Source organism: Mustelus asterias, unplaced genomic scaffold (assembly GCF_964213995.1).
Source record: "Mustelus asterias unplaced genomic scaffold, sMusAst1.hap1.1 HAP1_SCAFFOLD_100, whole genome shotgun sequence".
Lineage (NCBI taxonomy): Eukaryota > Metazoa > Chordata > Chondrichthyes > Carcharhiniformes > Triakidae > Mustelus > Mustelus asterias.
Window position 1 is genome coordinate 619,685 of NW_027590147.1, and position 26,528 is coordinate 646,212.

Here is a 26,528-nt window from a genome sequence, read left to right on the forward strand (position 1 = left end):
TCACCCAATAGCAATCACTCTGCTCCGCAGTGACGTCTCCAGGTTCAGGCGCACGGACCCGGGAGCCCCGCCCCCACCCATTGTTCCCCCAGTCTGTACATTCCACACATTGTTAGTCCAGTCAGATAGACATATATCTGTCTGGCAGCCTGCGTGGAGATTTCCAGCTGTGTGTGTCGAAGGCAGGATGTGGAGGCATTGGACTGGGGTAAACACAGTAAGAAGTTTCACAACACTCGGTTAAAGTCTAACAGGTTTACCTGGTAGCAAAAGCCACTAGCTTTCGAAGTGCTGCTCATTCATCAGGTTAGTGGGATTTCAGTTCACAAACAGGGCACAAAGACACAAACTCAATTTACAAAATAATGAGGCAGGACACAGTAAGAAGTCTCACAACAGGGCAGGAAGCAGTGAGCATGGATCTGTCAATCAGCACCTTCAGGAGAATTGGGAGGGTGAATATTAGATACAACAGAATGAGAATGGAGGGAGTATTGGGTAAAGGGCAGCACCGCGGAAAGCACTGCTGCCTCACAGCGCCAGGGACCAGGGTTCAATTCCCAGCTTGGATCACTGAGTCTGCGGACTCTGCATGTTTTCCCCGTGCTTGCATGGATTTCCACCGGTCACCTCCCACAGTCCGAAAGACGTGTTGGTTAGGCACATTGGTTACACTGAAGGAGAATTTGGCATGGCCAAACAAGTGCCGGAGTGTGACAACTCAGGGACTTTCACAGTAACTTCATTGCAATGCTAATGTAAACCAACTTCTCCCACTAATAAATAAAAAGGATTCAGATTTACAGCTTTTGGGGAATAAGAGAGGAAATAATGTTCCATCGAAACTAAAATTGTTTGTTCTGAATTTCTATCTTGTACTGACTGTGATGTCTGTTGTAAACACCTTTTACAGGATATTAGAAGGCGAGGATTTACAGACAGAAATCTCCAACTTCACGTACAGATCTGACAGTCACTTGATTCCTTGCGACCAGAATATCATCGGCTTTGAATCTAGAAGGAGAAATGTTTCTCTGTTCTGTCGGTTTAGACCATAAGACACAGGAGCAGAATTAGGCCACTTGGCCCATCGAGTCTGCTCCGCCATTCAATCATGGCTGATATTTTTCTCATCCCCATTCTCCTGCCTTTTTCCCATCACCCCTGATCCCCTTATTAATCAAGAATCTATTTATCTCTGTCTTAAAGACACTCAATGACCTGGCCTCCACAGCCTTCTGCGGCAAAGAGTTCCACAGATTCACCACTTTCTGGCTGATGAAATTCCTCCTCATCTCTGTTTTGAAGGATTGTCCCTTTCGTCTGAGGTTGTGCCCTCTAGTTCGAGTTCTTCCTACTAATGGAAACATCCTCTCCACGTCCACTCTATCCAGGCCTCGCAATATCCTGTAACTTTCATTAAGATCCCCGCTCATCCTTCTAAACTCCAACGAGTACAGACCCAGAGTCCTCAACTGTTCCTCATAGGACAAGCTTTGGGGCGGCACGGTAGCACAGTGGTTAGCACTGCTGCTTCACAGCTCCAGGGAATTGGGTTCGATTCCCGGCTTGGGTCACTGTCTGTGTGGAGTTTGCACATTCTCCTCGTGTCTGTGTGGGTTTCCTCCGGGTGCTCCGGTTTCCTCCCACAGTCCAAAGATGTGCGGGTTAGGTTGATTGGCCATGCTAAAAAATTGCCCCTTAGTGTCCCGGGACGTGTAGGTTAGAGGGATTAGTGGGTAAAATATGTAGGGATATGGGGGAAGGGCCTGGGTGGGATTGTGGTCGGTGCAGACTCGATGGGCCAAATGGCCTCTTTCTGTACTTTCGGGATTCTATTCTATTCTATTCTAAGCTCGTCATTCCAGGGATCATTCTTGTGAACCTCCTCTGGACCTTTTCCAAAGCCAGCACATCCGTCCTTAGATATGGGGACCAAAACTGCTCACAATATTCCAAATGGGGTTTCAAATGATTTGAAACATCAGTGTGACTGGAAAGACACCAACACACACATACAAACACACCTGAGTGAGAGTGTTCCAGTGCACTGACTATGGAAAGAGCTTTAACTGGTTACCCATCCTGAAAAAACATCGCACCATTCACAGCGGGGAGAGACCATACACATGCGTGTGGATCAGGCTTCAATTGCCTTATCTGGAGAGATATAGGGAAGGCTGTCCTTTATTCAGCCATTAAACTTACTCTGGACCAATGCTTTATTTATTTACAACAACCGTTACCTCTCCCTTTCTCTTTTGCTCCAGGATATTCTTTTCCATGAGCTGCATTTTTTCAGTTCTTTCTGCATTTATTTTAGGCCTGCATGTAGTAGGGGGGGAAAACACATTATTTACAACCAGATAACATAAACATCCTTCATCGCCTTATGTGGATCATTTCAGTGGAAATGTGCTCTCCCAGGCTCAAAGAGTATCAGCATTGGAAGCAAAGTTGGGAGAAGGGCCAGTCCAGCAGAAAGAAACCCTCCGACCCTCCCACTTCACCAACTGTCAGAATGAACATGGTTCAGTCCTGGATGTGATTAACAGCAGCATCCAACCCGTGTCAGCAATTGTGAACCCGCTGGTGTCTCAGCAGGGATGTTGACCGAGTGAATCCCTTCCCACACTGAGAGCAGGTGAATGGTCTCTCCCCAGTGTGAACTCGCTGGTGTGTCTGCAGGGTGGATAACTGAGTGAATCCCTTCCCACAGTCAGAGCAGATGAACGGTTTCTCCCCGGTATGAAACTGATGGTGTCTCACCAGGGTGGAGGAATCTCGGAATCGCTTCCCACAATCAGAGCAGGTGAATGGTCTTTCCCCAGTGTGAACTCTCTGGTGTTTCTGCAGAGTGGATGAATCTCTGAATCCCTTTCCACACTCAGTGCAGATGAATGGCCTCTCTCCAGTGTGAACTCGCTGGTGTCCGAGCAGGTTGGATGACTGAGTGAATCCCTTCCCACAGTCAATGCAGATAAAAGGCCTCTCCCCTGTGTGAACTCGCTGGTGTGTCCGCAGGTGGGATAACTGAGTGAATCCCTTCCCACAGTCAGAGCAAGCAAACGGCCTCTCCCCGGTGTGAATGCGTCGATGACTTTCCAGGCTTGATGGAGTAATGAAGCCCTTCCCACAGTCCGCACATTTCCATGGTTTCTCCATGGTACAGGTGTCCTTGTGACTCTCCATATTCAAGAATCAACTGAGGTGTCCACACACACAGAACACATGTAGCGTCTTTCCCGGTTCCAAAGGGTAATGTTTTGAAAAACTGTGTAACTAGTTAAAGCTGAAACACTCTCACTCAGATGTGCATGTGTCTCGGTGCTTTTCCAGTCACACTGATGTTTAAAATCTTCTGTAGCAGACAAAATAGACAAACATTTCTCCTTCAAGATTCAAAGCTGATGATATTCAGCTCCCAATGAATTGAGTGACTGTCAGATGTTGATGTGACGTTTGGTTCGAGATTTCTGTCTGTAAATCCTCACCTTCTGATATCCTGTAAAAGAGTTTACAAAAGTCATCATTGTCAGAACAGGATAGAAATTCAAAACAGATAATTCGAGTTTCTACGGAGCATTCTTTCCTCTCTCATTTGGCACAGTGGTTAGCATTGTTCTCTCAGAGCACCAGGGACCTGACTTTGATTCCCAGCTTGGGTCACTGTCTGTCCGGAGTCTGCACGTTCTCCCCGTGTCTGCGTGGATTTACTTCGGGTGCTCAGGTTTTCTGCCACAGTCCGAAAGACGTGCTGGTTAGGTGCATTGGCCATGCTAAATTCTCCCTCAGTCTACCCGAGTGTGGCAACTAGGGGATTTTCACAGTAACTTCATTGCAGTGTTAATGTAAGCCTACTTGTGACACTAATAAATAAATAAAATCCCAAAATCTGAAAATCTCCATCTCAGACACTCTCCCTCCATTCTCATTCTGCTGTATCCAATATTCACCCTCCCAATTCTAATGAATGAGTCGTGCTGATCTATCGATACAAGGTTCTGGAGTCAGACACCCAAACATTTTAATTCAGTAAATGTACATATATCTCGCCAGATGCACAATTAGCTGTACAGAAAATGTTTGATAGAAAGTACTGTATCTTTTAATCAGAGATAGAGTAGGGGGTGTGTGAGGAAGAACTTAATTTAGACAGCGAATGGGCATAATCAGAAAATCACACCAGTGGTGGAAGTGGAGAAAAATAATTTCAAATAAATTGGGTTGGATATTTGAAGGAAATAAACATGGAGGGAAACAGTGTTATAGAGGAGGAGTGGGATTGACTATATTGTCCTACAGAGAGTCGGCATGGACTCGAGTTACTGAATGGACTCCGCCTGTGCGGTAATGACTCTGACTAGAAATTTATAATGTAGCTGCAGTGGTATGTTACAAGACTAGAAATAATAAATGTATTTTATCACAGAACCACTATTGTATATCTAATCTGTACCATGTAACAACATTAGATGTATCTCTGTCCTATATTTACTGTCTCCTTAAATGTCAGCCATCTCCTGATGTTCCCGATGGTGAGAGAGTCCAGAACTAGGGGTCATAGTTTGAAGATAAGGGGTAAACCTTTTAGAAATGAAGTGAGAAGAAATGTCTTCACCCAGAGAGTGGTGAATGTGCGGAATTCACTACCACAGAAAGTAGTTGAGGCCAAAACGCTGTGTGATTTCTAGATTAAATTAGATAGAGCTCTTGAGGTTCAAGGGATCAAGGGATATGGGGGGTGGGAGGGGGATCAGAATATTGAATTTGATGATCATCCATGATCATAATGAATGGTGGAGTAAACGCAAAGGGCCGAATGGCCTACTCCTGCTTCGAGTTTCTATCTCCTGGGGAAACCAGTCCTTTAATTGTGAACATTAGGAAAGGGACCTTTTAGCCAGACAAATCAGCGTGTCAAGCTGAGGGAGCAAAGGATGTCAATGTCTTTAAGAGAGAGAGAGAGAAACCTGGGCCAACCTTTCCAGAATCTGCAGCCTCCCTGGATTCCTTGCCCTTCAGTTGCTGCAAGTCCCCAGTTTCCCCCAGAATGAGAAAAGAAATGGAAAGGGGGAGAAAGGAAAGTGTTTTACTCACAGATGGTGGCGACAGGGGGAAGTTTGAGTCTGAAGCTCATTGGCCAACTTCCGCATTGTGACGTCCGAATGGAGTGCTGCCTGGATCAGCCAATCACTCTGCTCCGCGGTGACGTCTCCGGGTTCCCCGCCCCCACCCATTCTTCCCCCTGCACCTCCCCCTCCTCGAGCCAAGGTTTCCAGGCAATTGGCTGACGGCTCCGGCCAGAGCGAGAAGCTGATCGGTGATCTCCCCCTCCGGCAGGGGACTGCGCATGTTTAAAGGAGAGGAAAACTGCGCATGTGCGGGGCCGCCCACCCCTCCTTGACTTTCTTGCTGAGGTCCTGACCAATGGAAAAGGCTAGAAGACCGGAAGGACTCTGATCCTCCAGCCAATCAGAGCTCCCCATGGTCTGAATGCGGAAGTTGCACAATGAGCTTGTTCAGCTGCTCATTCCTGCCCAGCAAAGCTGCTGCTCTCTCTCTGAATGAAGATTGAGCTTCAGGCAGACTCAAACTTCCTCCTGTCTCTCCAACATCTGTGAGTAAAACATTTTCTTTTCTCCCCCTTTCCATTTCTTTTCTCATTCTGGGTGAAATTGGGGACCTACAGCAACTGAAGGGAAAGGAAGTGAATCCAGGGAGGCTGGAGACTCTGGTAAGGTTGGCCCAGGTCTCTCTCTCTCAAAGACATTGACATCCTTTGCTCCCTCAGCTTGACACATTTATTTGTCTGGCTAAAAGGATGGCCTCTTTCCTAATGTTCACAATTAAAGGGCAGCTTTCCCCAGGCAATGGCTGACATTTAAGAGAGCAATAAATTAATATAGACCAGAGATATGTCCAGTGTTGTTATATGGTACAAGTTGGATGTATTATTTATGGTTCTGTAATAAAGTGCATTTATTATTATTTCTTGTCTTTTAATATAATGCTGTTGCTACCTTATATTTTCAGTCATAGAGTCATTACAGCACACAAGGAGTCCATTTGGTAACTCGAGTCCATGCCGACTCTCTGTATCACATTCCAGTCCCATTCCCCCTCTACATCCCCATTCTCCTGCAAGTTTATTTCCTTCAAGTGCCCATCCAGTTTCATTTCTAAATAGAATCCATAGACTTGTAATATGGAACTGTAGCTACTTTATATATTTCCAAATATCTCTTCCCTCAGAGGGTTGTTAGTATTTTGGATCTCTTCCACAAGGACCAGTGGAGACTGAGGATCATTGAATATATTCCAGGATGAGTTAGACAGATTTTTGCTTGACAAGGGTGTCAAGAGTTATGGGAAACACAGGAAAATGGACAGAAAGCTAAGATGAGGAGGGATTTTCTCACTCAAGGATGAGGTGAAGCTTTGGAATTCTCAACTCCTGAGGACTGTGGAACCTCAGTCATCAAGTATTTTCAGGTGAGAGATTGATTGGTTTCTAGATATTAGCGATATCAAGGGATATGGGTTTAGTGTGGGGAGAATGATGCTGAGGGAGATGAGCCATTGATCTCATTGAATAGTTTAAAAGGCTTGATGGGCCAAATGGCCAACTGCAGCTCCTATTTACTATCATCTTTGTGCCCAATGCAGGAAGCAGTGAGCATGGATCTGGCAATCAGCACCTTCAGGAGAATTGGGAGGGTGAATATTAGCTACAGCAGAGTGAGAATGGAAGGGGAGTGTGTGGGACGGAGATTTACAGCTTTTGGGGACTGTGGGGAAGAAACTAGAACTGTCTGTTCTGAATTTCTATCTTGTACTAACTGATTTATTTTTTGTCATTTTTTTTTGCAGGATATTAGAAGAGGATGAATCACAGACAGAAATCTCAAAATGCCACATCTAGATCTGATAGTCACCCGATTCCTTGGGACCTGAATATCATCGGCCTTTGAATCTAGAAGGAGAAATAATTGCCCAATCTGTTGGATTCAAAAGATTTGAACCATCAGTGTGACTGGAAAAGCACTGAGTCATAGGCAAACACACACACACACACACACACACACACGTGTTCCAGTGCATTGACTCTGGAAAGACTTGAACCAGTTACAGCCGAAATAAATATCACACCATTCACAGCGGGGATAGACTGTACCCGTGTTCTGTGTGTGAAATAGGCCTCAAATACTTTTCTGAACTTGATAGATACAAGGATAGCTAAAACATGGGAAAACCATGGAAATGTGGAGACTGTGGGAAGGGATTCAGCTTCCCTTCGGAACTGGAGATTAATCACCGCAGTCAAACTGGGCAGAAGCCGTTCACCTGCTGTCAGTGTGGGAAGTTATTCACTCAGTTCTCCACCCTACAGAGACACCAGCGAGTTCATATGGGGAAAGACCATACACCTGCTCTGTGTGGGAAGGGATTTACTCGCTTATCAACCCTGCAGACACACCAGTGAGTTCACACTGGGGAGAGGCCATTCACCTGCCCTCAGTGTGGGCAGGGATTCACTCAGTGAAGTAGAGAATGTCAGCGCACAAATTCCGAGGAATGCATTTTTAAAAATTAATTGATCTTAATTGCACAAGATAATTTTCTATTATCGTCTTTGATAATGATGCCGTTAATTCCCAGGTGCCTCTGCGGGTGTGAAAGTGTCCTATTCATTCCACAGGAGCCTATTGCGCAGGCGCGCAGTTATATCTGGAGCGTGCGCGGAGTTCAGCTCGGAGTCTTGCGAGTGCACATTTTTTAGCGGGTGAGTCGGTCGGGCTGCGGGAGAAATGGAGCCGGAAGTTGGGGTGGGGAGGGAACTATGGCTTCCAAACACCCGCTGTAGGCGGCAAGGCCCGAATAAGACCCTGCAGGTCCCGGGTTTACAGCTCCCAGGCTTTCATCCCGGCAACAGGCCCCGGGTATCGGCCGCCATCTTGTTTCAGCGGGGAAGGAGAGCGCATGCGCTGCTGTCGGTGGCGGGTCACAATGGGCGTGGTTTCAGGGGCTGGTTCAGAACCTCGATCTTCAGAGGGACAATAGGTAACAGGGCGCATGCGCAGCTATCCAAGTACATCGGAATAAGAATTCGGAACAGGAGCCAGTCATTCGGCCCATCGAGCCTGCTGCATCATTCAATAAGATCATGTCTACTTTGCTCCCCCACCCCGTCCATACCCTTGACTCTCTTGTGGATCAAAACCTCAGCTTTGAATATATTCAATGACCTGCCTCCAATCCTCACTGGTGAAGACAGAGTTCCAAAGATCAACAACAAGAGGTGAAGACAGAGTTCCAAAGAACAACAAGAGAAAAGATCTCTCTTAATCTTAATTTTGAGATCCTTTATTTTTACCTGATTTCCACACCAGAGGAAACATCCTCTCAGCATCTACCTTGTCAAGCACCTTATATCATATGAATCATAGAATCCCTACAGTGCAGAAGGAGGCCATTTGGCCCATCGAGTCTGTACAGACCACAATCCCACCCAGGCCCCATCCCCACAACCCCATGCATTTACCCTGCTAATCCCCCTGACACTAGGGTCAATTTAGCATGACCAATCCACCGAACCCGCACCTCTTTGGACTGTGGGAGGAAACAAGAGCACCCGGAGGAAACCCACCGCAGACATGGGGAGAATGTGCAAACTCCATACAGACCAAAGACCGGAATTCAACCTGGGACCCTGGCACTGTGAGGCAGCAGTGCTAGCCACCGTGCCGCCCTTAAATTCCCAGATGTTTCATGAAGATTACTTCTCAGTCTTCCAAACTCCAAAGAGTACAGGCCCAAGCTGCTCAACCTGAAAGATAAAACTCCTCATTTCAAGAATCAACCAACTGGATCTTCCTCGAACTGCCTCCACTGCAATTTTGTCCCAGCTGAAGTAATTCTGTGCCAGGTTAAAGGAGGAGTGAATGTTTTGAATTTCTGTCTGGACAGATGCTGATGGATTTTGGAAACTCCTTTTACAGGGGGTTAGAAGGGAAAGATTTACTCACAGCAAACTCTGAACAAAAGAAATGTTTGTCTGTCTTGAATTTCTAACCTTGAATTATACCTATAACTTTCCTCATTTACAGGGGGAAGATTTGAAGATTGCAACATTTTTCCCAGACACCAATCTCGCTGAGATCTTTGCAGATGTCGACTCCAGCAGATCTAAAATGTTGAAAACAGTGAAATGGTTTTGGGGTGAGTGTTACTGAGCATTAAGTTAAATTTAGAGCATGCTCTGCTTCCATGGATCTCGGGCTACTGTGACTCCTTTACCATGGATGGACAGGCAATGGTGCAGCGAGAGTGTTATTGGATTAGTAATACAGGGATCCAGGGCAATGCAGTGTGAACCCTGAGTTCGAATCCCACAGTGGCAGATGTTGAAATTTGAATTCAGTAAAAATCTAGAATTAGAAGTCCATTGACAATTGTTGTAAAAATCCAACCAATTTAATAATGTCCTTTAAAGAAGGAAATCTACCACATCCCCCAGCAATGCAAGCCACTCAGTTCAAGGGCAATGAGTTATGGGCAGTTGATGCTGATGCAGCCAGCACAGAGAGTCATAGAGCAATACAGCACGGAAACAGGCCCTGAACCCCAACTGATCCATGCCAACCATGGTGCCCTCCCAGCTAGTCCCAATTGCCCATGTTTGGCTCATATCCCTCTAATCCTTTCCAATTCATGTACTTATGCTTTTTAAATGTTTAAACCTGCCTCAACCACTTTCTCTGGCAGCTCATTCCATGTACACATCACCCTCTGCATGAAGAAGTTGCCCCTCGGGTCCCTTTTAATCTTTCCCCTCTCATCTTAAATCTATGCCCTCTAGTTTTCAATTCCCCGACCCTGGCAAAAAGACAATGTGGGTTCATCCTATCTATGCCCCCCATGATTTAATACACCTCAATATAGTTACCCCACATTCTCCTACGTTCGAAGGAATAAAGCCCTCACCTGTCCAACCTCTCGCTATCACTCAGGCCCATTAGTCCCGGCAACATCCTCATAAATCTTCTTTGCACTCTTTCCAATTTATCAATGTCTTTCCTATAAAAGGGTTACAAAAATTCTACACAATACTCCAAGTGCAGCCTCACCAACGACTCATACAACTATAACATAATGTCCCAACTCCTATACTCAGTGCCCTGACTGATGAAGGCCAGTGTGCTAAATGCCTTCTTCACCACTCTGTCTACCTGTGACATCACTTTCAACGAACGATATACTTGTACTCCTGGGTTCCTCTGTTCCTCAACACTCCCCAGGGCCTTACCATTCACTGTATAAGTCCTACCCTGGTTTGAATTTCCAAAATGCAACACTCACACTTAAGACCATAAGACATAGGAGCAGAATTAGGCCACTCGGCCCATCGAGTCTGCTCCGCCATTCAATCATGGCTGATATTTTTCTCATCCCCATTCTCCTGCCTTTTTCCCATCACCCCTGATCTCCTTATTAATCAAGAACCAATATATCTCTGTCTTAAAGACAGTCAATAACCTGGCCTCCACAGCCTCCTGCTGCAAAGAGTTCCACAAATTCACCACTCTCTGGCTGAAGAAATTCCTCCTTATCTCTGTTTTAAAGGATCGTCCCTTTAGCCTGAGGTTGTGCCTCTGTACTCTGTATTATCTGTACTGAAATCCATTTGCCAATCATCGGCCCACTTCCTTAACCGATCAACTGATGAAGATCCCCCTGTAATTTTTGATAACCTTTTTCACTATCAGCGATACCTCCTAATTTAGTATCGTCTGCAAACTTGCTAACCATGCTTTTTATGAATTTTTAAACGGCCATCCATTTCTCTGTTTCACCTCTGCCCTCCCTGATCAGCTCTCTGCCATTGTCTACCTTCCTCTGCCTCTAATAATGGGTGTATTTTAACTATTATTTCCGCAAGCTATGTCTTGATGAGGTTTTTCCCACTTCACAACTCTATTCACTGCTGATTTACCAGCTTAGTCTTACAATGTTCAGGAATTGTTTCTCTTCCACTGGAGATCATTTCCCTTCCACTTCTGAGCTTATATTGACCAACAAGATCTGATACATTTTTATTCCCTGTAATTCATTCTGCCCACCCTGAAACGTTAATCTTCTTTCTGTCTAAAAGGATGGTCTCTTTCCTAATGTTCACAATTAAAGGGCAGGCGATGGCTGACATTTAAGGGGACAGTAAATTAATATAGGAGAGAGATATGTCCAGTGTTATTATATGGTACCCAGATTAGATAAATTATTTATGTTTCTGTAATATATATTTATTATTATTTCTTGCATTGTAATATAATGCTGTAGCGATGTTATACATTTCCAGTCATAAAGTCATTACAGCACAGAAGGAATCCATTTGGTAACTCGAGTCCATGCTGACTCTGTATAACATTCCAGTCCCATTCCCATTCTATATCCCATTCTCCTGAAAGTTTATTTCCTTCAAGTGCCCATCCACTTTCATTTGTAAATAGAATCCATAGACATGGATGGAGATTTACAACTTTTTGGGAATGAAATAGGAAAGAATGTTCCATAGAAACTAGAATTGTCTGCTCTGAATTTCTATCCTATACTGACTGTGATGACTTTTGCAAACTCATTTCACAGGATTTTGAACAAGGAATCACAGGCAAAAATCTCAACTGTCACATCTAGAAAGAGTCATATTCCTTGGGATCTGAATATCTTGTAATATGGAACTGGAGCTACGTTATATATTTCCAGACATCTCTTCCCTCAGAGGGTTGTGAGTCTTTTGGATTTCTCTTCCACAGGGACCAGTGGAGGCTGAGGATCATTGAATATATTCCAGTTAGACAGATCTTTGACTGACAAGGGTGTCAAGAGTTATGGGGAACAGACAAGAAGATGGAGCAAAAGCTAATATGTGGGGCGATTTCTTCACTCAAGGATGTCGTAAAGCTTTGGAATTCTCAACCCCTGAGGACAGTGAAACCTCAGTCATCAACTATTTTCAAGAGCGAGATTGATTGGTTTCTAGATATTGAAGATATCAAGGGATATGGGTTTAGTGTGGGGAGAATGATGCTGAGGTAGATGAACGAATTATCTCATTGAATAGTTTAAAAGGCTCGATGAGCCAAATGGCCGACTGCAGCTCCGATTTGTTATGGTCTCTGTGTCCAGGACAGGAAGCAGTGAGCATGGATCTGTCAATCAGCCTCAATCAGCACCTTCAGGAGAATTGGGAGGGTGAATATTAGATACAGCAGAGTGAGAATGGAGGGAGAGTGTGTGGAATGGAGATTCACAGCTTTTGAGGAATGGGAGAGGAAAGAATGTTCCATAGAAACTAGAATTGTCTGTTCTGAATTTATATCCTGCACTGACACTGATGACTTTTGTAAACTCGTTTTAGAGGATATTGAAAGAGGAATCACAGACCGAAATCTCAAACATCACGTCTGGATCTGACTGAGTCATATTCCTTGGGAGCTGAATATCATCGGCCTTTGAATCTGGAAGGAGAAATGATTGTCCAGTCTGTTGATTTGAAAAGATTTCAAACATCAGTGTGACAGGAAAAGCACCAACACACTGCCACACTCGAGTGAGAGTGTTCCAGTGCACTGACTAAAGAGCTTCAACCAGTTACACAGCCTGAATAAATATCTCACCATTCACAGCGGGGAGAGACTGTACTCGTGTTCTGTGTGTGGACGAGGCTTCAACTGATTGTCCACCCAAGAGAGAGACAAGGACACCTGCACCATGGAGAAACCATGGAAATGTGGGGACTGTGGGAAGAGATACAGATACCCATCAGAGCTGGAAGTTCATCGGCGCAACCACACTGGCGAGAGACCATTCATGTGCTCTCAGTGTGGGGAGGGATTCACTTGGTTATCCAGCCTGCAGACACACCAGCGAGTACACACTGAGGAGAGACTGTTCACGTGTTCTCAGTGTGGGAAGGGATTCACTCGGTCATCCGACCTGTGGGCACACGAGCGCATTCACACTGGGGAGAGGCTGTTTATCTGCTCTCAGTGTGGGAAGGGATTCACTCGGTCATCCGACCTGTGGGCACACGAGCGCATTCACACTGGGGAGAGGCCATTCAGCTGCTCTCAGTGTGGGAAGGGATTCTGTGATTCATCCAACCTGCGGAGACACCAGCGAGTTCACACTGGGGAGAGGCCGTTCACCTGCTCTCAGTGTGGGAAGGGATTCACTCAGTCAACCAACCTGCGGACACACCAGCGAGTTCACACTGGGGAGAGGCCGTTCACCTGCTCTCAGTGTGGGAAGGGATTCACTCAGTCATCCACCCTGCGGATACACCAGCGAGTTCACACTGGGGAGAGGCCATTCACCTGCTCTCAGTGTGGGAAGGGATTCAGAGTTTCATTCCAGCTGCTGAGACACCAACAAGTTCACGAGTGATTCCAGGGGTTGGATTCTGCTGTTATTGTTTCTGCTCTCAATTACACCCAGGACTGCATTTTGTTCATTCTCACAGTTGGTCAATGGGGAGGGTCGGAGGGTTTCTTTCTGCTGGACTGGCCGGTCTCATGACTTTGCCTCCAGTGGGCTGATGCTCTTTGAGTCTTGTTGCGAATACCTAGTTTCAGATTTCACAAGGATCACAGAGTGACAGTGTGTTAGGAAGTTATAGAGGTTTACAACATGGAAACAGGCCCTTCGGCCCAACTTGTCCATGCCCTCAGTTTTTACCACTAAGCTCGTCCCAATTGCCCGTATTTGGCCCATATCCCTCTATACCCGTCTTACCATGTAACTGTCTAAATGCTTTTTAAAAGACAGAATTGTACCCGCCTCTACTACTGCCTCTGGCACCTCGTTCCAGACATTCACCACCATCTGAGTGAAAGACTGCCCCTCTGGACCCTTTTGTATCTCTCTCCTCTCACTTTAAACCTAAAACTAAGAACAAGAAACGTATCGATAAAATGATTAGAGAACAGAGCCAATGTTTCGAGTCTGGATGACACTTCATAAGAGCTGTTATTAAGGGTCATCCAGTATCAAAACATTGGCTCTATTCTCTCTTCACAGATGCTGTCAGACCCGCTGAGACTTTCCAGCATTTTCTGTTTTTGTTTCAGATTCCAGTATCCGCAGTATTTTACTTTTATGATAATTTGATTTGGTCTGATTGGAATCCCCACGACCCTCCCGCAAAACAGAGGGAGTGGTGGCAAAAGGAGAAAAAGGATAAGGATAATAAAGTCTGGGTTCTGATTCTCCGAGCCCATGTAGAATCAACAAAATGAGTGAAGCAGTTTATAAAGAACAGAAGTTACCCATCCCTAACAAAAACTGATCAAATAAAAACAATTAGGTTGAGGAAGGGAACAAAAGAATTAATAGATGAAGTTTAAAATCAACTTTGTTTTGTTGTTAGAGAAGTTTTTTAAAATTATGTAAAATGACACAAGTGTGTGCCAAATTTCTTCTCTCACTCCCCACCCTTTTAGATTCTGTAGAAAAGTTAACCCTTTCAGCAGACAGTTGATTTAGTCATCGAGGTTTGCAGCATTTTTTAACCCCTGTGCTAGTCCCAATTGTCCACGTTTGGCCCATATCCCTCGACACCCATCTTACCCATGTAACTGTCTAAACGCTTTTTAAAAGACAAAATTGTACCCAGCTCTCCTACTACCTCTGGCAGCTTGTTCCAGACACTCACCACCCTCTGTGTGAAACAAATGCCCCTCTGGACCCTTCTGTACCTCTCCCCTCTCACCTTAAACCTATGCCCTCTAGTTTTAGACTCCCCTACCTTTGGGAAAAGATGTCGACTATCTAGCTGATCTATGCCCCTCATTATTTTATAGACCTCTATCAGTTCACCTCTCAGCCTCCTACATTCCAGGGAAAAAAGTCCCAGTCTATCCAACCTCTCTTTATAATTCAAACCATCAAGTCCCGGTCGCATCCTAATAAATCTTTTCTGCACTCTTTCTAGTTTAATCATATCCTTTCTATAATAGGGTGACCAGAACTGTACGCAGTATTCCAAGTGTGGCCTTACCAATGTCTTGTACAACTTCAACAAGACGTCCCAACTCCTGCATTCAATGTTCTGACCAACATGCAGAATGCCTTCTTCACCACTCTGTCCACCTGCAACTCCATTTTCAAGGAGCTATGAACCTGTACCCCTAGATCTCTGTTCTGTAACTCTCCCCAACACCCTACCATTAATTGAGTAAGTCCTGTCCTGGTTCGATCGCCCAAAATGTATTACCTCGCATTTATCTGAATTAAACTCCATCTCATTGATCCACTGGAGCAAGCTGAGAGGGGTGATTGAAAAGCAGCAGTGCTGGTAAGAGATTAATTGAATTGTTTATTTATTTAATTAGTCAGCTAGTGTGTGTATTTTTTTTGGCCTTTACTTTAACAGCAGTTTTTCAAGTTTAAAGTGAAAACTAGAAGTGGGCAGCAAAGGAGTCTGGGAAGGGTTTTTATTTTAACTTTAAAAGTCAGTTACCTGGGAGGTTCCCCCTCAGTAGTAGTTTTTTTTTTCTCTCGGGCCCCTAGCCCTATAAATTGGTGCAGAGGAGATACCCGATCCTCTACACTGGTAGAGGATCCCACCCTTCCATCCTCCTCTAACCTAATTATAAGTGTGGGGAAGTTTTTTTTTGTTTTCTTTTTTTCTTGCTGGTAATGGCTTCAGGGATGGCAGTTCAGGCAGTATGCTGCATCTCCTGTGGGATGTATGTGGTGAGGAAATCCAGTAGTGTTTCAGGAGATTTTAGTTGTAAGAAGTGCATTAGATTGCAGCTTCTGGAGGAGCGTGTAAAGGAGCTGGAGGGGGAGGTAGAGGAACTCCGCATAATTCGGGAGGCGGAGGTGGAAGTTGATAGGAGTTATAGAGAAATAGTAACTCCTAGAAATGAGGCTTGGGTCAATGCCAGGAGGAGGGGTAAGAAGCAATCGGGAAGACAATCCCCTGGGGCGGTTCCCCTCCATAATAGGTTTTCGGTGCTGGAGGCTACAGTTGAGGAGGAATCAACTGAGCATAGAGAGCAGATCTCTGGGGGTGAGCCGAGTGAGAAAGCTCAGGTGGTTAGGGGCTGTAAAAGACTGGGCCTTGTGATTGGGGACTCCACAATTAAGGGGACAGATAGGAGGGTCGGAACTAAAGGTAGGGACTCAGGGTTGGTGTGTTGCCTACCAGGGGCTGGGGTCCGGGATGTGTCTGACAGGGTATTCAGGACTCTTAGGGGGGAGGGAGATAAACCACAAGTTATTGTACATGTGGGGACACACGACATAGGGAGGATAGGGGAAGGGGATATTAGGCAGGGATTTATGGAGTTGGGGTGGAAACTAAAGGCCAAGACTGACAGAGTGGTTATCTCTGGACTCTTGCCTGTACCACGGGATAGTTTAGAGAGGAATAGGGAGAGGGAAGGTTTGAATTCATGGCTGAGGGGATGGTGCAGGAGGGAGGGGTTCAGGTACTTAAGCAATTGGGGCTCGTACTGGGGAAGGTGTGACCTCTATGAGAAGGATGGTCTACACCTTAATCAGAAGGGGACCAATATCCTGGGGGGTAAATTTGCTAAGGCCATGCAGGGAGGTTTAAACTGATTCGGGGGGGGGGAGGGATCCTGAGCAGTGGGGCTGAAAGTGAGGGATGCATGGATGGGGACTGCAATGCACGGCATTGCAGAGGTGGGGTGGAGCAGGGTTTGAAATGTGTATACTTCAATGCCAGGAGTATTCGCAATAAAGTGGGTGAACTTGCAGCGTGGATCAGTACCTGGGACTTCGATGTTGTGGCTATTTCAGAGACATGGATAGAGCAGGGGCAGGAATGGATGCTGCAGGTCCCGGGGTTCAAATGTTTTAGTCGAAGTAGGGAAGGAGGTAGAAGAGGGGGAGGGGTAGCATTATTGGTCAGAGATTGTATCACAGTGTCAGAGAGGAGGTTTGATGAGGACTTATCTGTTGAGGTAGTATGGGCGGAGATTAGAAATAGGAGAGGAGAGGTCACCCTGTTGGGAGTCTTTTATAGACCTCCTAAAAGTTCTAGAGAGGTTGAGGAAAGGATTGCGGAGTCAATCCTGCTTAGGAGTGAAAGTAATAGGGCAATTGTTATGGGGGATTTTAACTTGACTAATATTGACTGGAATTGTTATAGCTCTAGCTCGTTAGAGGGGTCAGTTTTTGTTCAAAGCGTGCAGGAAGGTTTTTTGACTCAGTATGTAGACAGGCCAACTAGAGGTGAGGCTATATTGGATCTGGTGCTGGGAAATGAGCCAGACCAGGTGCTAGACTTGGAAGTTGGTGTGCATTTTGGTGATAGTGACCACAATTCGGTTACGTTCACCTTAGTGATGGAAAGGGATAGGCATGAACCTCGGGCCAGTGGTTTTAGCTGGGGGAAGGGTAATTATGAGGCTATTAGGAGAGAATTAGGAAACATAGGTTGGACTAGGAGATTACAGGGACTGGGAACGTCCGACATGTGGAGTTTTTTCAAGGAGCAGCTACTGCGAGTCTGTGATAGGTATGTCCCTGTCAGGCAAGGAGGAATTGGTAGGGCTAGGGAACCGTGGTGCACCAAAAAAGTTTCTTTGTTGGTTAAAAAGAAAAAGGAGGCTTATGTTCGGATGAGACGTGAGCACTCGGGTAGTGCACTAGAAAGCTTTAGATTGGCTAAGAGGGAGTTGAAGAGCGAGCTTAGAAGGGCTAAAAGGGGACATGAGAAGACTTTGGCGGATAGGGTTAAAGAGAATCCTAAGGCGTTCTATAGGTATGTCAAGAACAGAAGGTTGGTTAGGGCAAGTTTAGGGCCAGTTATAGATGGCAGAGGGAAGTTATGTGTGGAACCGGAGGAGATTGGTGAAGCATTGAACCAATATTTCTCTTCGGTGTTCACGCAAGGGGACATGAATATAGCTGAGGAGGACACTGGGTTGCAAGGGAGTAGAATAGACAGTATTACAGTTGATAAGGAGGATGTGCAGGATATTCTGGAGGGTCTGAAAATAGATAAATCCCCTGGTCCGGATGGGATTTATCCAAGGATTCTCTGGGAGGCAAGAGAAGTGATTGCAGAGCCTCTGGCTCTGATCTTCAGGTCGTCGTTGGCCTCTGGTATAGTACCAGAAGATTGGAGGTTAGCGAATGTTGTCCCATTGTTTAAGAAGGGGAACAGAGACTTCCCCGGGAATTATAGACCGGTGAGTCTCACTTCTGTTGTCGGCAAGATGTTGGAAAAAATTATAAGGGATAGGATTTATAGTTATTTGGAGAGTAATGAATTGATAGGTGATAGTCAGCATGGTTTTGTGGCAGGTAGGTCGTGCCTTACTAACCTTATTGAGTTTTTTGAGAAAGTGACCAAGGAGGTGGATGGGGGCAAGGCAGTGGACGTGGTATATATGGATTTTAGTAAGGCGTTTGATAAGGTTCACCATGGTAGGCTTCTGCAGAAAATGCAGATGTATGGGATTGGGGGTGATCTAGGAAATTGGATCAGGAATTGGCTAGCGGATAGGAAACAGAGGGTGGTGGTTGATAGTAAATATTCATCATGGAGTGCGGTTACAAGTGGTGTACCTCAAGGATCTGTTTTGGGGCCACTGCTGTTTGTAATATTTATTAATGATCTGGATGGGGGTATAGTTGGGTGGATTAGCAAATTTGCTGATGACACCAAAGTTGGTGGTGTGGTAGACAGTGAGGAAGGGTGTCGTAGTTTGCAGGAAGACTTAGACAGGTTGCAAAGTTGGGCCGAGAGGTGGCGGATGGAGTTTAATGCGGAGAAGTGTGAGGTAATTCACTTTGGTAGGAATAACAGATGTGTTGAGTATAGGGCTAACGGGAGGACTTTGAATAGTGTGGAGGAGCAGAGGGATCTAGGTGTATGTGTGCATAGATCCCTGAAAGTTGGGAATCAAGTAGATAAGGTTGTTAAGAAGGCATATGGTGTCTTGGCGTTTATTGGTAGGGGGATTGAATTTAGGAGTCGTAGCGTTATGTTGCAACTGTACACAACTCTGGTGCGGCCGCACTTGGAGTACTGTGTGCAGTTCTGGTCCCCACATTACAGGAAGGATGTGGAGGCTTTGGAGAGGGTGCAGAGGAGGTTTACCAGGATGTTGCCTGGTATGGAGGGGAGATCCTATGAGGAGAGGCTGAGGGATTTGGGATTGTTTTCGCTGGAAAGGCGGCGGCTAAGAGGGGATCTTATTGAAACATATAAGATGATTAGAGGTTTAGATAGGGTGGATAGTGATAGCCTTTTTCCTCTGATGGAGAAATCCAGCACGAGGGGGCATGGCTTTAAATTGAGGGGGGGTAGTTATAGAACCGATGTCAGGGGTAGGTTCTTTACCCAGAGGGTGGTGAGGGATTGGAATGCCCTGCCAGCATCAGTAGTAAATGCGCCTAGTTTGGGGGCGTTTAAGAGATCCGTAGATAGGTTCATGGACGAAAAGAAATTGGTTTAGGTTGGAGGGTCACAGTTTTTTTTTTTTTAACTGGTCGGTGCAACATCGTGGGCCGAAGGGCCTGTTCTGCGCTGTAATGTTCTATGTTCTATGTTCTATGCCACTCGTCAGTCCACTGGCCCAATTGATCAAGATCGCACTACAATCCTGGATAGCCTTCTTCACTGTCCATGATACCACCAACCTTGGTGTCATCTGAAAACTTACTAACCATGCCCCCTCCATTCTCATCCAAATCATTAATATAAATGACAAATAACAGTGAACCCAGCACCGATCCTTGAGGCACACCGCTGATCACAGGCTCCAGTTTGAAAAACAACCTTCTACAACCACCCTCTGTCTTCTGTCATCAAGCCAATTTTGTATCCATTTGGCTAACTCACCCTGGATTGCATTAAATTTAACCTTGAGCAACAATCTACCGTGCGGTACCTTGTCAAAGGCCTTGCTAAAGTCCATGTAGACAGCATCACCTGTACTGCCCTCATCTACCTTTTTGGTTACCCCTTCAAAAAACTCAATCAAATTTGTGAGACATGATTTTCCACTCACAAAGCCATGCTGACTGTCCCTAATCAGTCCTTGTGTCTCTAAATGCCTGTAGATCCTGTCTCTCAAATACCTTCTGACAACTTACAGATGTGAATCACACTGGCCTGTAGTTCCCAGGCTTTTCCCTGCAGCCCTTTTTAAACAAAGGCTCAACATTTGCCATCCTCCAATCTTCAGGCACCTCACCTGTGACTATCGATGATTCAAATATCTCTGCTCGGAGACCCGCAATTTCCTCCCTAGCCTCCCACAGTGTTCTGGGATACACTTCATCAGGTCCCGGGGATTTATCTACTTTGATGCACTTTATGACTTCCAGTACCTCCTTCTCTGTTATATGTACACTCCTCAAGACATCACTTTATTTCCCCAAGTTCCCTAACATCCATGCTTTTCTCAACAATAAATAATGATGAAAAATATTCATTTATGATCTCACCCATCTCTTGTGGATCTGCACATAGATGACCTTGTCGATCCTAAGAGCCCCTTCTCTCTCCCTAGTTACTCTTTGGCCCTTTAGGTATTTATAGAACCTCTTTGAATTCTCCTTTGCCTTATCTGCCAAAACAATCTCGTGTCCCCTTTTTGTCCTCCTGATTTCTCTCTTAATTCTACTCCTACACCCTCTACACTCTTCAAGGGATCCACTTGATCCCAGCTGCCTATGCATGTCATGTGCCTCCTCCTTCTTCTTGACCAGGGCCTCAATATCTCGAGTCATCCAGGGTTCCCGACTTCTACCAGCCTTGCCCATCACTCTAAGAGCAATATGCTTACCCTGAACCCTGGTTAAAACACTTTTGAAAGCCTCCCACTTACCAGACATCCCTTTGCCTTCCCACAGACTCCCCCAGTTAACTGTTGAAAGTTCCTGCCTGATACCATCAACATTGGCCTTGCCCTAATTTAGAATTTTAACTTTTGGACCAGACCAATCATTTTCCATAGCTATCTTAAAACTAATGGAATTATGGTCACTGGTCCCAAAGTGATCCCTCACTCACACTTCTGTCACCTGCCCTTCCTTATTTCCCAAGAGGAGGTCAAGTTTTGCCCCTCTCTAGTCGGGCCATCCACATACTGAATGAGAAATTCCTCCTGAATACACTCAACAAATTTCTCCCCATCCAAGCCTCGAATACTATGGCTGTCCCAGTCAATGTTGGGAAAGTTAAAATCTCTGACTATTACCACCCTATTTTTCTTGGAACTATCTGTAATCACCTTACATATTTGCTCCTCAATTTCCCACTGACTATTTGGGGGCCTATAGTACAACCATATCAAAGTGATTTCCCCCTTCTTATTTCTCAGTTCACCCCTTTTGACTCAGTAGGCGAACCCTCGGATATATCCCCTCTCAGTACTGCCGTGATGTTTTCCTGAATCAAAAGTGCAACTCCCCCTCCTTTCTTTCCTCCAGTTCTATCTTTCCTATGGCATCTTGTTTTTAACTTGTTTTTAAATCGCCCGGAAACTCGTGTCTATTTTAGTTTATAATTGTGGATTTATTGGAGCCAGTTAAATGTGGAAATTTTAAGCGTAGCCTGGAGAAATTTGGAATAACTGAGAATTTTATTGTGTTGTCACCTCAACCCCAGGTAAAGAACAAAGAGTTTGCAGCTGGTAACGTGTTTGGGATTTTAAATCAACAAAGATTAGATGTTGCCGATAAAATCAGGCCTTGGAAGTTGGCTTCAAAAAGGTTCAGTTACAATGAAGGGTCTTGCATCTTATTTTAATCAAGGAGTTGTGAGCTTGTAGTGCTCTGTCGCTTTAAGAAGCGACAGCTGCGAGAGAGAATGCTGAGGATTCATTGATTGAAATTTACGAGTTGTGAGAATCTGTGTGTTTTGTTTGTTTTATGTGGATGTTTGTAGATGTGTTTTATCATTGTTTTGGGCTACATTTGTTAAGGTTTATCTTTCTGGGGAATTAACCTTACCATGAGTCTTTAATTAAAGGCATTTTTGGGAGTTTAAAAACAGCATCAGAAGAATGCTTAAGTAATTAATTTTGGTTATTGTTATTGTAAAGCACATGCTAAGTTTCTCTGTTTGTGTACGGACGATATTTGTGGGTTGAAAGCTTTAAGCTTTGAGGTTTTTTGTCTGTGATTTAAATCAAACAGATTTTTAAAAAGGAAGTGTGATTAATAAAACTTTTTTTTTTCAAACGTTATGAACTTGGAGCCATATTCACTGGCCAGAGACAGGATTCCAGGATATTTCACTAAACATGTGGGAATTTTAATCCAGATAAAACTCACTCATGAGAATGAGAGTTTTAATTTGTAATGGTTATTTAAAATTTGGTACATATGAAACGATTCTGACCAATCCTGTGTTGGATTGATCTTGGGTTAAACTTCCTGTCAGGTCCAAAGATTTATTCCTGACACAATTAACACAACAAAAAGGAAAATTCTGGAATTGGATACTGAAGAAAAGAGTTTAAAAGGAGAGATTATTAAATAGAAATGATTCCCAGACCGTGTGGTCATTAGGTTGGAACAAAGGAAGGGTGCTGACATCCATTTGAGAACTTTTAATCCACCCCTTTTCAAACTGAGGGAGTCTATGTACAAAGAAAACCCCAAGGATGGTAGATGAGGGTGTCTGGAAAACATCATGATGGGGGCACCTATCTGTCCATGAGAGCCCCATAATGCCCAGATACTAATTTCAATGCACCTATATGTAATGTATGTAATCTAGAATCATTCTGATTGGATTGTGTCCATAAGACCATAAGACCATAAGACATAGGAGCGGAAGTAAGGCCATTCGGCCCATCGAGTCCACTCCACCATTCAATCATGGTTGATTTCAACTCCATTTACCCGCTCTCTCCCCATAGCCCTTAATTCCTCGAGAAATCAAGAATTTATCAATTTCTGTCTTGAAGACGCTCAACGTCTCGGCCTCCACAGCCCTCTGTGGCAATGAATTCCACAGACCCACCAGGATGGGTTGAGTAACTGTGCAAGAATTGATGATTTTCTTTGGAGTTGCACATAGTCAGCCTCTGTGGCTTCTCCCCGCTGGCGTAACTCAATAAACTATTTGTTGAATCAGGTTTAAGTGTTGAATGATTCTTCTGAGTTCATTGCCCCCAACACACTGGGGACATTACCACTTCATCCTTGGGAGTGGCCTGATAGGCTGTGGTCCAGACTACATGTGGCCCTTGGGGGGCCTTTCATGAATCACATGTTTTTGCTTGTTGTAGATGCGCATTCAACATGCTTGGAAGCACAGATCATGAGTAATATTACAGGGCAATTAGGACTAGTTTAGTGGTAAAAACTGTGTGACATGGACAAGTTGGGCCGAAGGGCCTGTTTCCATGCTGTAAACCTCTACGACTCTAACTACCTTTTTTGTGGCCTGAAGTTCCCACAATTGGAAAGCAGCCAGATTAGTTAAATAGACAGCATTAATTGTGAGACAGTTAAATAATAAATGATTCATTAATACATATGTTATAAAGGCTGGAAGTGTAAATTTGAACACAAGTTTATAACTTTTAGAATTATAATTATAAACACATTAAGAATGGTTAAAATGCTGTGGAAATTATAAGATGTTTCCTTCTCATGCTGACAGAATAAAAAAAGATGAAAAGACTTGTTAACCTTGACAGGAGGGAATGAATCGGCTCCTGTTCAAGATGTCTCAACATTGAATGACTGATGTGAACCAATTATTGGTTGACACTCGGGCTACCCCAAGCTAAGAGATATCGTTCCTTAAAATTAAGACATTTAAAACAGAAAAAAGTGAGTGAGAAAGAACCCACAAAAACACAAAGGCGGGTTGTGAAATTGAGCTGAATGAATCTGGTCATTTGTGGAGTTGCCGTGAGGAAAGCTGCTGGATTGTCACACAAACCCAACTGGTTCGCTGATGTCCTTCAGGGAATGAAACCTGCCACACAGCCCGGGTCTACACAGGACTTTGGGAGGAGATAGAGAGAAGTAGGAATGGCTGAGGTGAAGGCAAGGGATTTCATGCATTTACAACTTGACAAGAACTTTGACAGAATCTCACAAACCCTCAACTCCACCAACTGGAAGGACCAAGATAGCAGATGGGTATAAACACCATCACCTCCGAGTTCCTCCAACCCACACACCATCCTGACTTATCTGACTTCCAGTACTAAACGAACAGAAATTTCTTTCATATAAATACTGGGAAGACTGAACCCACTGTCTTCAGTCCCCTCTCCAAGCTCCACTCGCTCGCCAACAACTCTATCCCTCTTCCTGGCAACATGTCTGACCTGAACCAGGCTGTTCACAACCCTGGTGAAATATTTCACCCCAAGATGAGCTTCCAGCCACATGTCCACATCATCATCACTATTTCCATCTCAGTGACATCGCCCGACTCCACCCCAGTCTCAGCTCATCTGGAATTCTCATCCATTCCATTGTGATGTGAAACTCAGGGGAATGGGAATATAGAGAGGGAATGGGACTGGCTGAATTGCTCCAAAGAGGGTTGGCATGGATTTGAGTTGCCAAATGGATTCCTTTTGAGTTGTAATGTCTCCATCAGTGGAAATAGGTAACGTTGACACAGTGCCTTTTATATATCAAGACGAGAAATAGGGATTCATAAATAACATAGCACGTACCATATAACTACATTAAACATATCTCTGTCCCAGGCGAATTTACTGTTCATTTAAACAGCCTTCTCCTGGGAAAACTCCCCCTTTAATTGTGAACATTAGGTAAGAGGCTATCCTATTCGCCAGATAAATAAATGCGACAACCTGAGGGAGCCAAAAGATGTCAATATCTTTGAGAGAGAAAGAAAAAGATACCTGGGCCTAATCCTGCTGCTAATTCCGATGTTCGTCTGTAATCGTTCCAGAGTCTGCAGCCTCCCTGAATTCACTTCCTTTCCCTTCAGTTGCTGCAAGTTCCCAATTTCCCCCAGAATGAGGAAAGAAATGGAAAGGGGGAAACATTGATTTCCTCCCAGATGTTGTCCAGAGGAGGAAGTTTCACTCTGAAAATCATCAACAAACTTCCGCATTGTGACGTCAATGGAGGCCTGCCGATATCAGCCAATAGGAACCAGTCTGCACGGCAGTGACATCCTCGGGTTCCAGTGCGCAGGCCCGGGGGGCGCGGAAACGGGAGCCCCGCCCCCGCCCATTGTTCCCCTCCCCCTGCACCTCCTCCAGCCACGGTTTCCAGGCAACCGGCTGGCGGCTCCGGCCAGAGCGAGAAGCCGCTCGGTGATCTCCCCCTCCCCCCTCTCTCTCCGGCGGCTGCTGCTCCAAAAAGAGATCGAGAGCGACCGCTGGCGGCAGCCGCACTGCGCCTGCTCCGGACAGCTCGGCTCAGCAGCGCTCTCTGCGCCTGCTCCGGACAGCTGGGCTCAGCAGCGCTCTCTGCGCCTGCGCGCTGGGCTGCCAGCTGAGGGAGTGGGGGAGGGGACTTTGCAAAATCTCTTCCCATCATTTTCTTCCAAGTCCCGCAGTTTGATTTGAAACAGAACAGCTTCTGTTTGTAGCTTCACCACAGACTCAAACTTCACCACAGACTCAAACTTCACGACAGACTCAAACTTCACAACAGACTCAAACTTCACACACAGACTCAAACTTCACACACAGACTCAAACTTCACCACAGGCTCAAACTTCACCACAGGCTCAAACTTCACACACACAGACTCAAACTTCACCACAGACTCAAACTTCACACACAGACTCAAACTTCACACACAGACTCAAACTTCACACACAGACTCAAACTTCACACACAGACTCAAACTTCACCACAGACTCAAACTTCACACACAGACTCAAACTTCACACACAGACTCAAACTTCACCACAGACTCAAACTTCACACACAGACTCAAACTTCACCACAGACTCAAACTTCACACACAGACTCAAACTTCACACACAGACTCAAACTTCATCCTCTGGACAACATCTGTGAGGAAAACACTTTCTTTCTCCCCCTGGGAAATACAGAGACAGAGAAATTCTCTGGAACTGGAATTAGAGCCAAATATACTGAGGGGGAAAATGTTTGTGATTCTGTGGAACCTGTTTTTATTGTCTGAGCTTTTTAAAGTGTAATTTATCCTGTCTATTCAAATAGTGTTTCTCTCTTTGCATGATTTAGTGATGCTGGTTTTAGATTGATTTGTAAAGTATTTTTTTAAATGCGAAACCTTGTCCTTCAGTATTCCATTGGAACTTCCTGGAAATGTGTTTACTTTTTAGATTAGTAACAACAGAGACATATCTTGCGTCCATATATTTGGTATATTTATGTTTCGGTAATAAGATTCATTGTTTTATTCTTGTAATATAGCATGTAGTTACGTTATATAGTTCCAGTCAAAGAGACATTACAATTCAGAAAGATTGCTTTTAAAATCTGGAGTAAATATAGTTTCCTCAAATCTCCTTCCTATCACCTCTCTAATTAAGA

The 26,528-nt window shown here is 44.8% G+C and overlaps 2 protein-coding genes across 2 annotated transcripts in view; both read right to left on the reverse strand.

Moving 5' to 3' along the window:
• LOC144484313 (uncharacterized) overlaps nt 1-26,528 on the reverse strand; it is an 87,763-nt gene that overhangs the window by 26,357 nt on the left and 34,878 nt on the right. The gene's annotated exons all lie outside the window — the stretch shown is intronic.
• On the reverse strand, nt 2,207-25,111 carry LOC144484321 (uncharacterized). Its single transcript, XM_078202865.1, has 2 exons — nt 24,894-25,111; nt 2,207-3,505 (listed from the first exon to the last, which is right to left on the reverse strand). Exon 2 carries the CDS (start codon nt 3,190-3,192, stop codon nt 2,572-2,574), a length of 621 nt encoding a protein of 206 aa, XP_078058991.1. The 5' UTR covers nt 3,193-3,505; nt 24,894-25,111; the 3' UTR covers nt 2,207-2,571.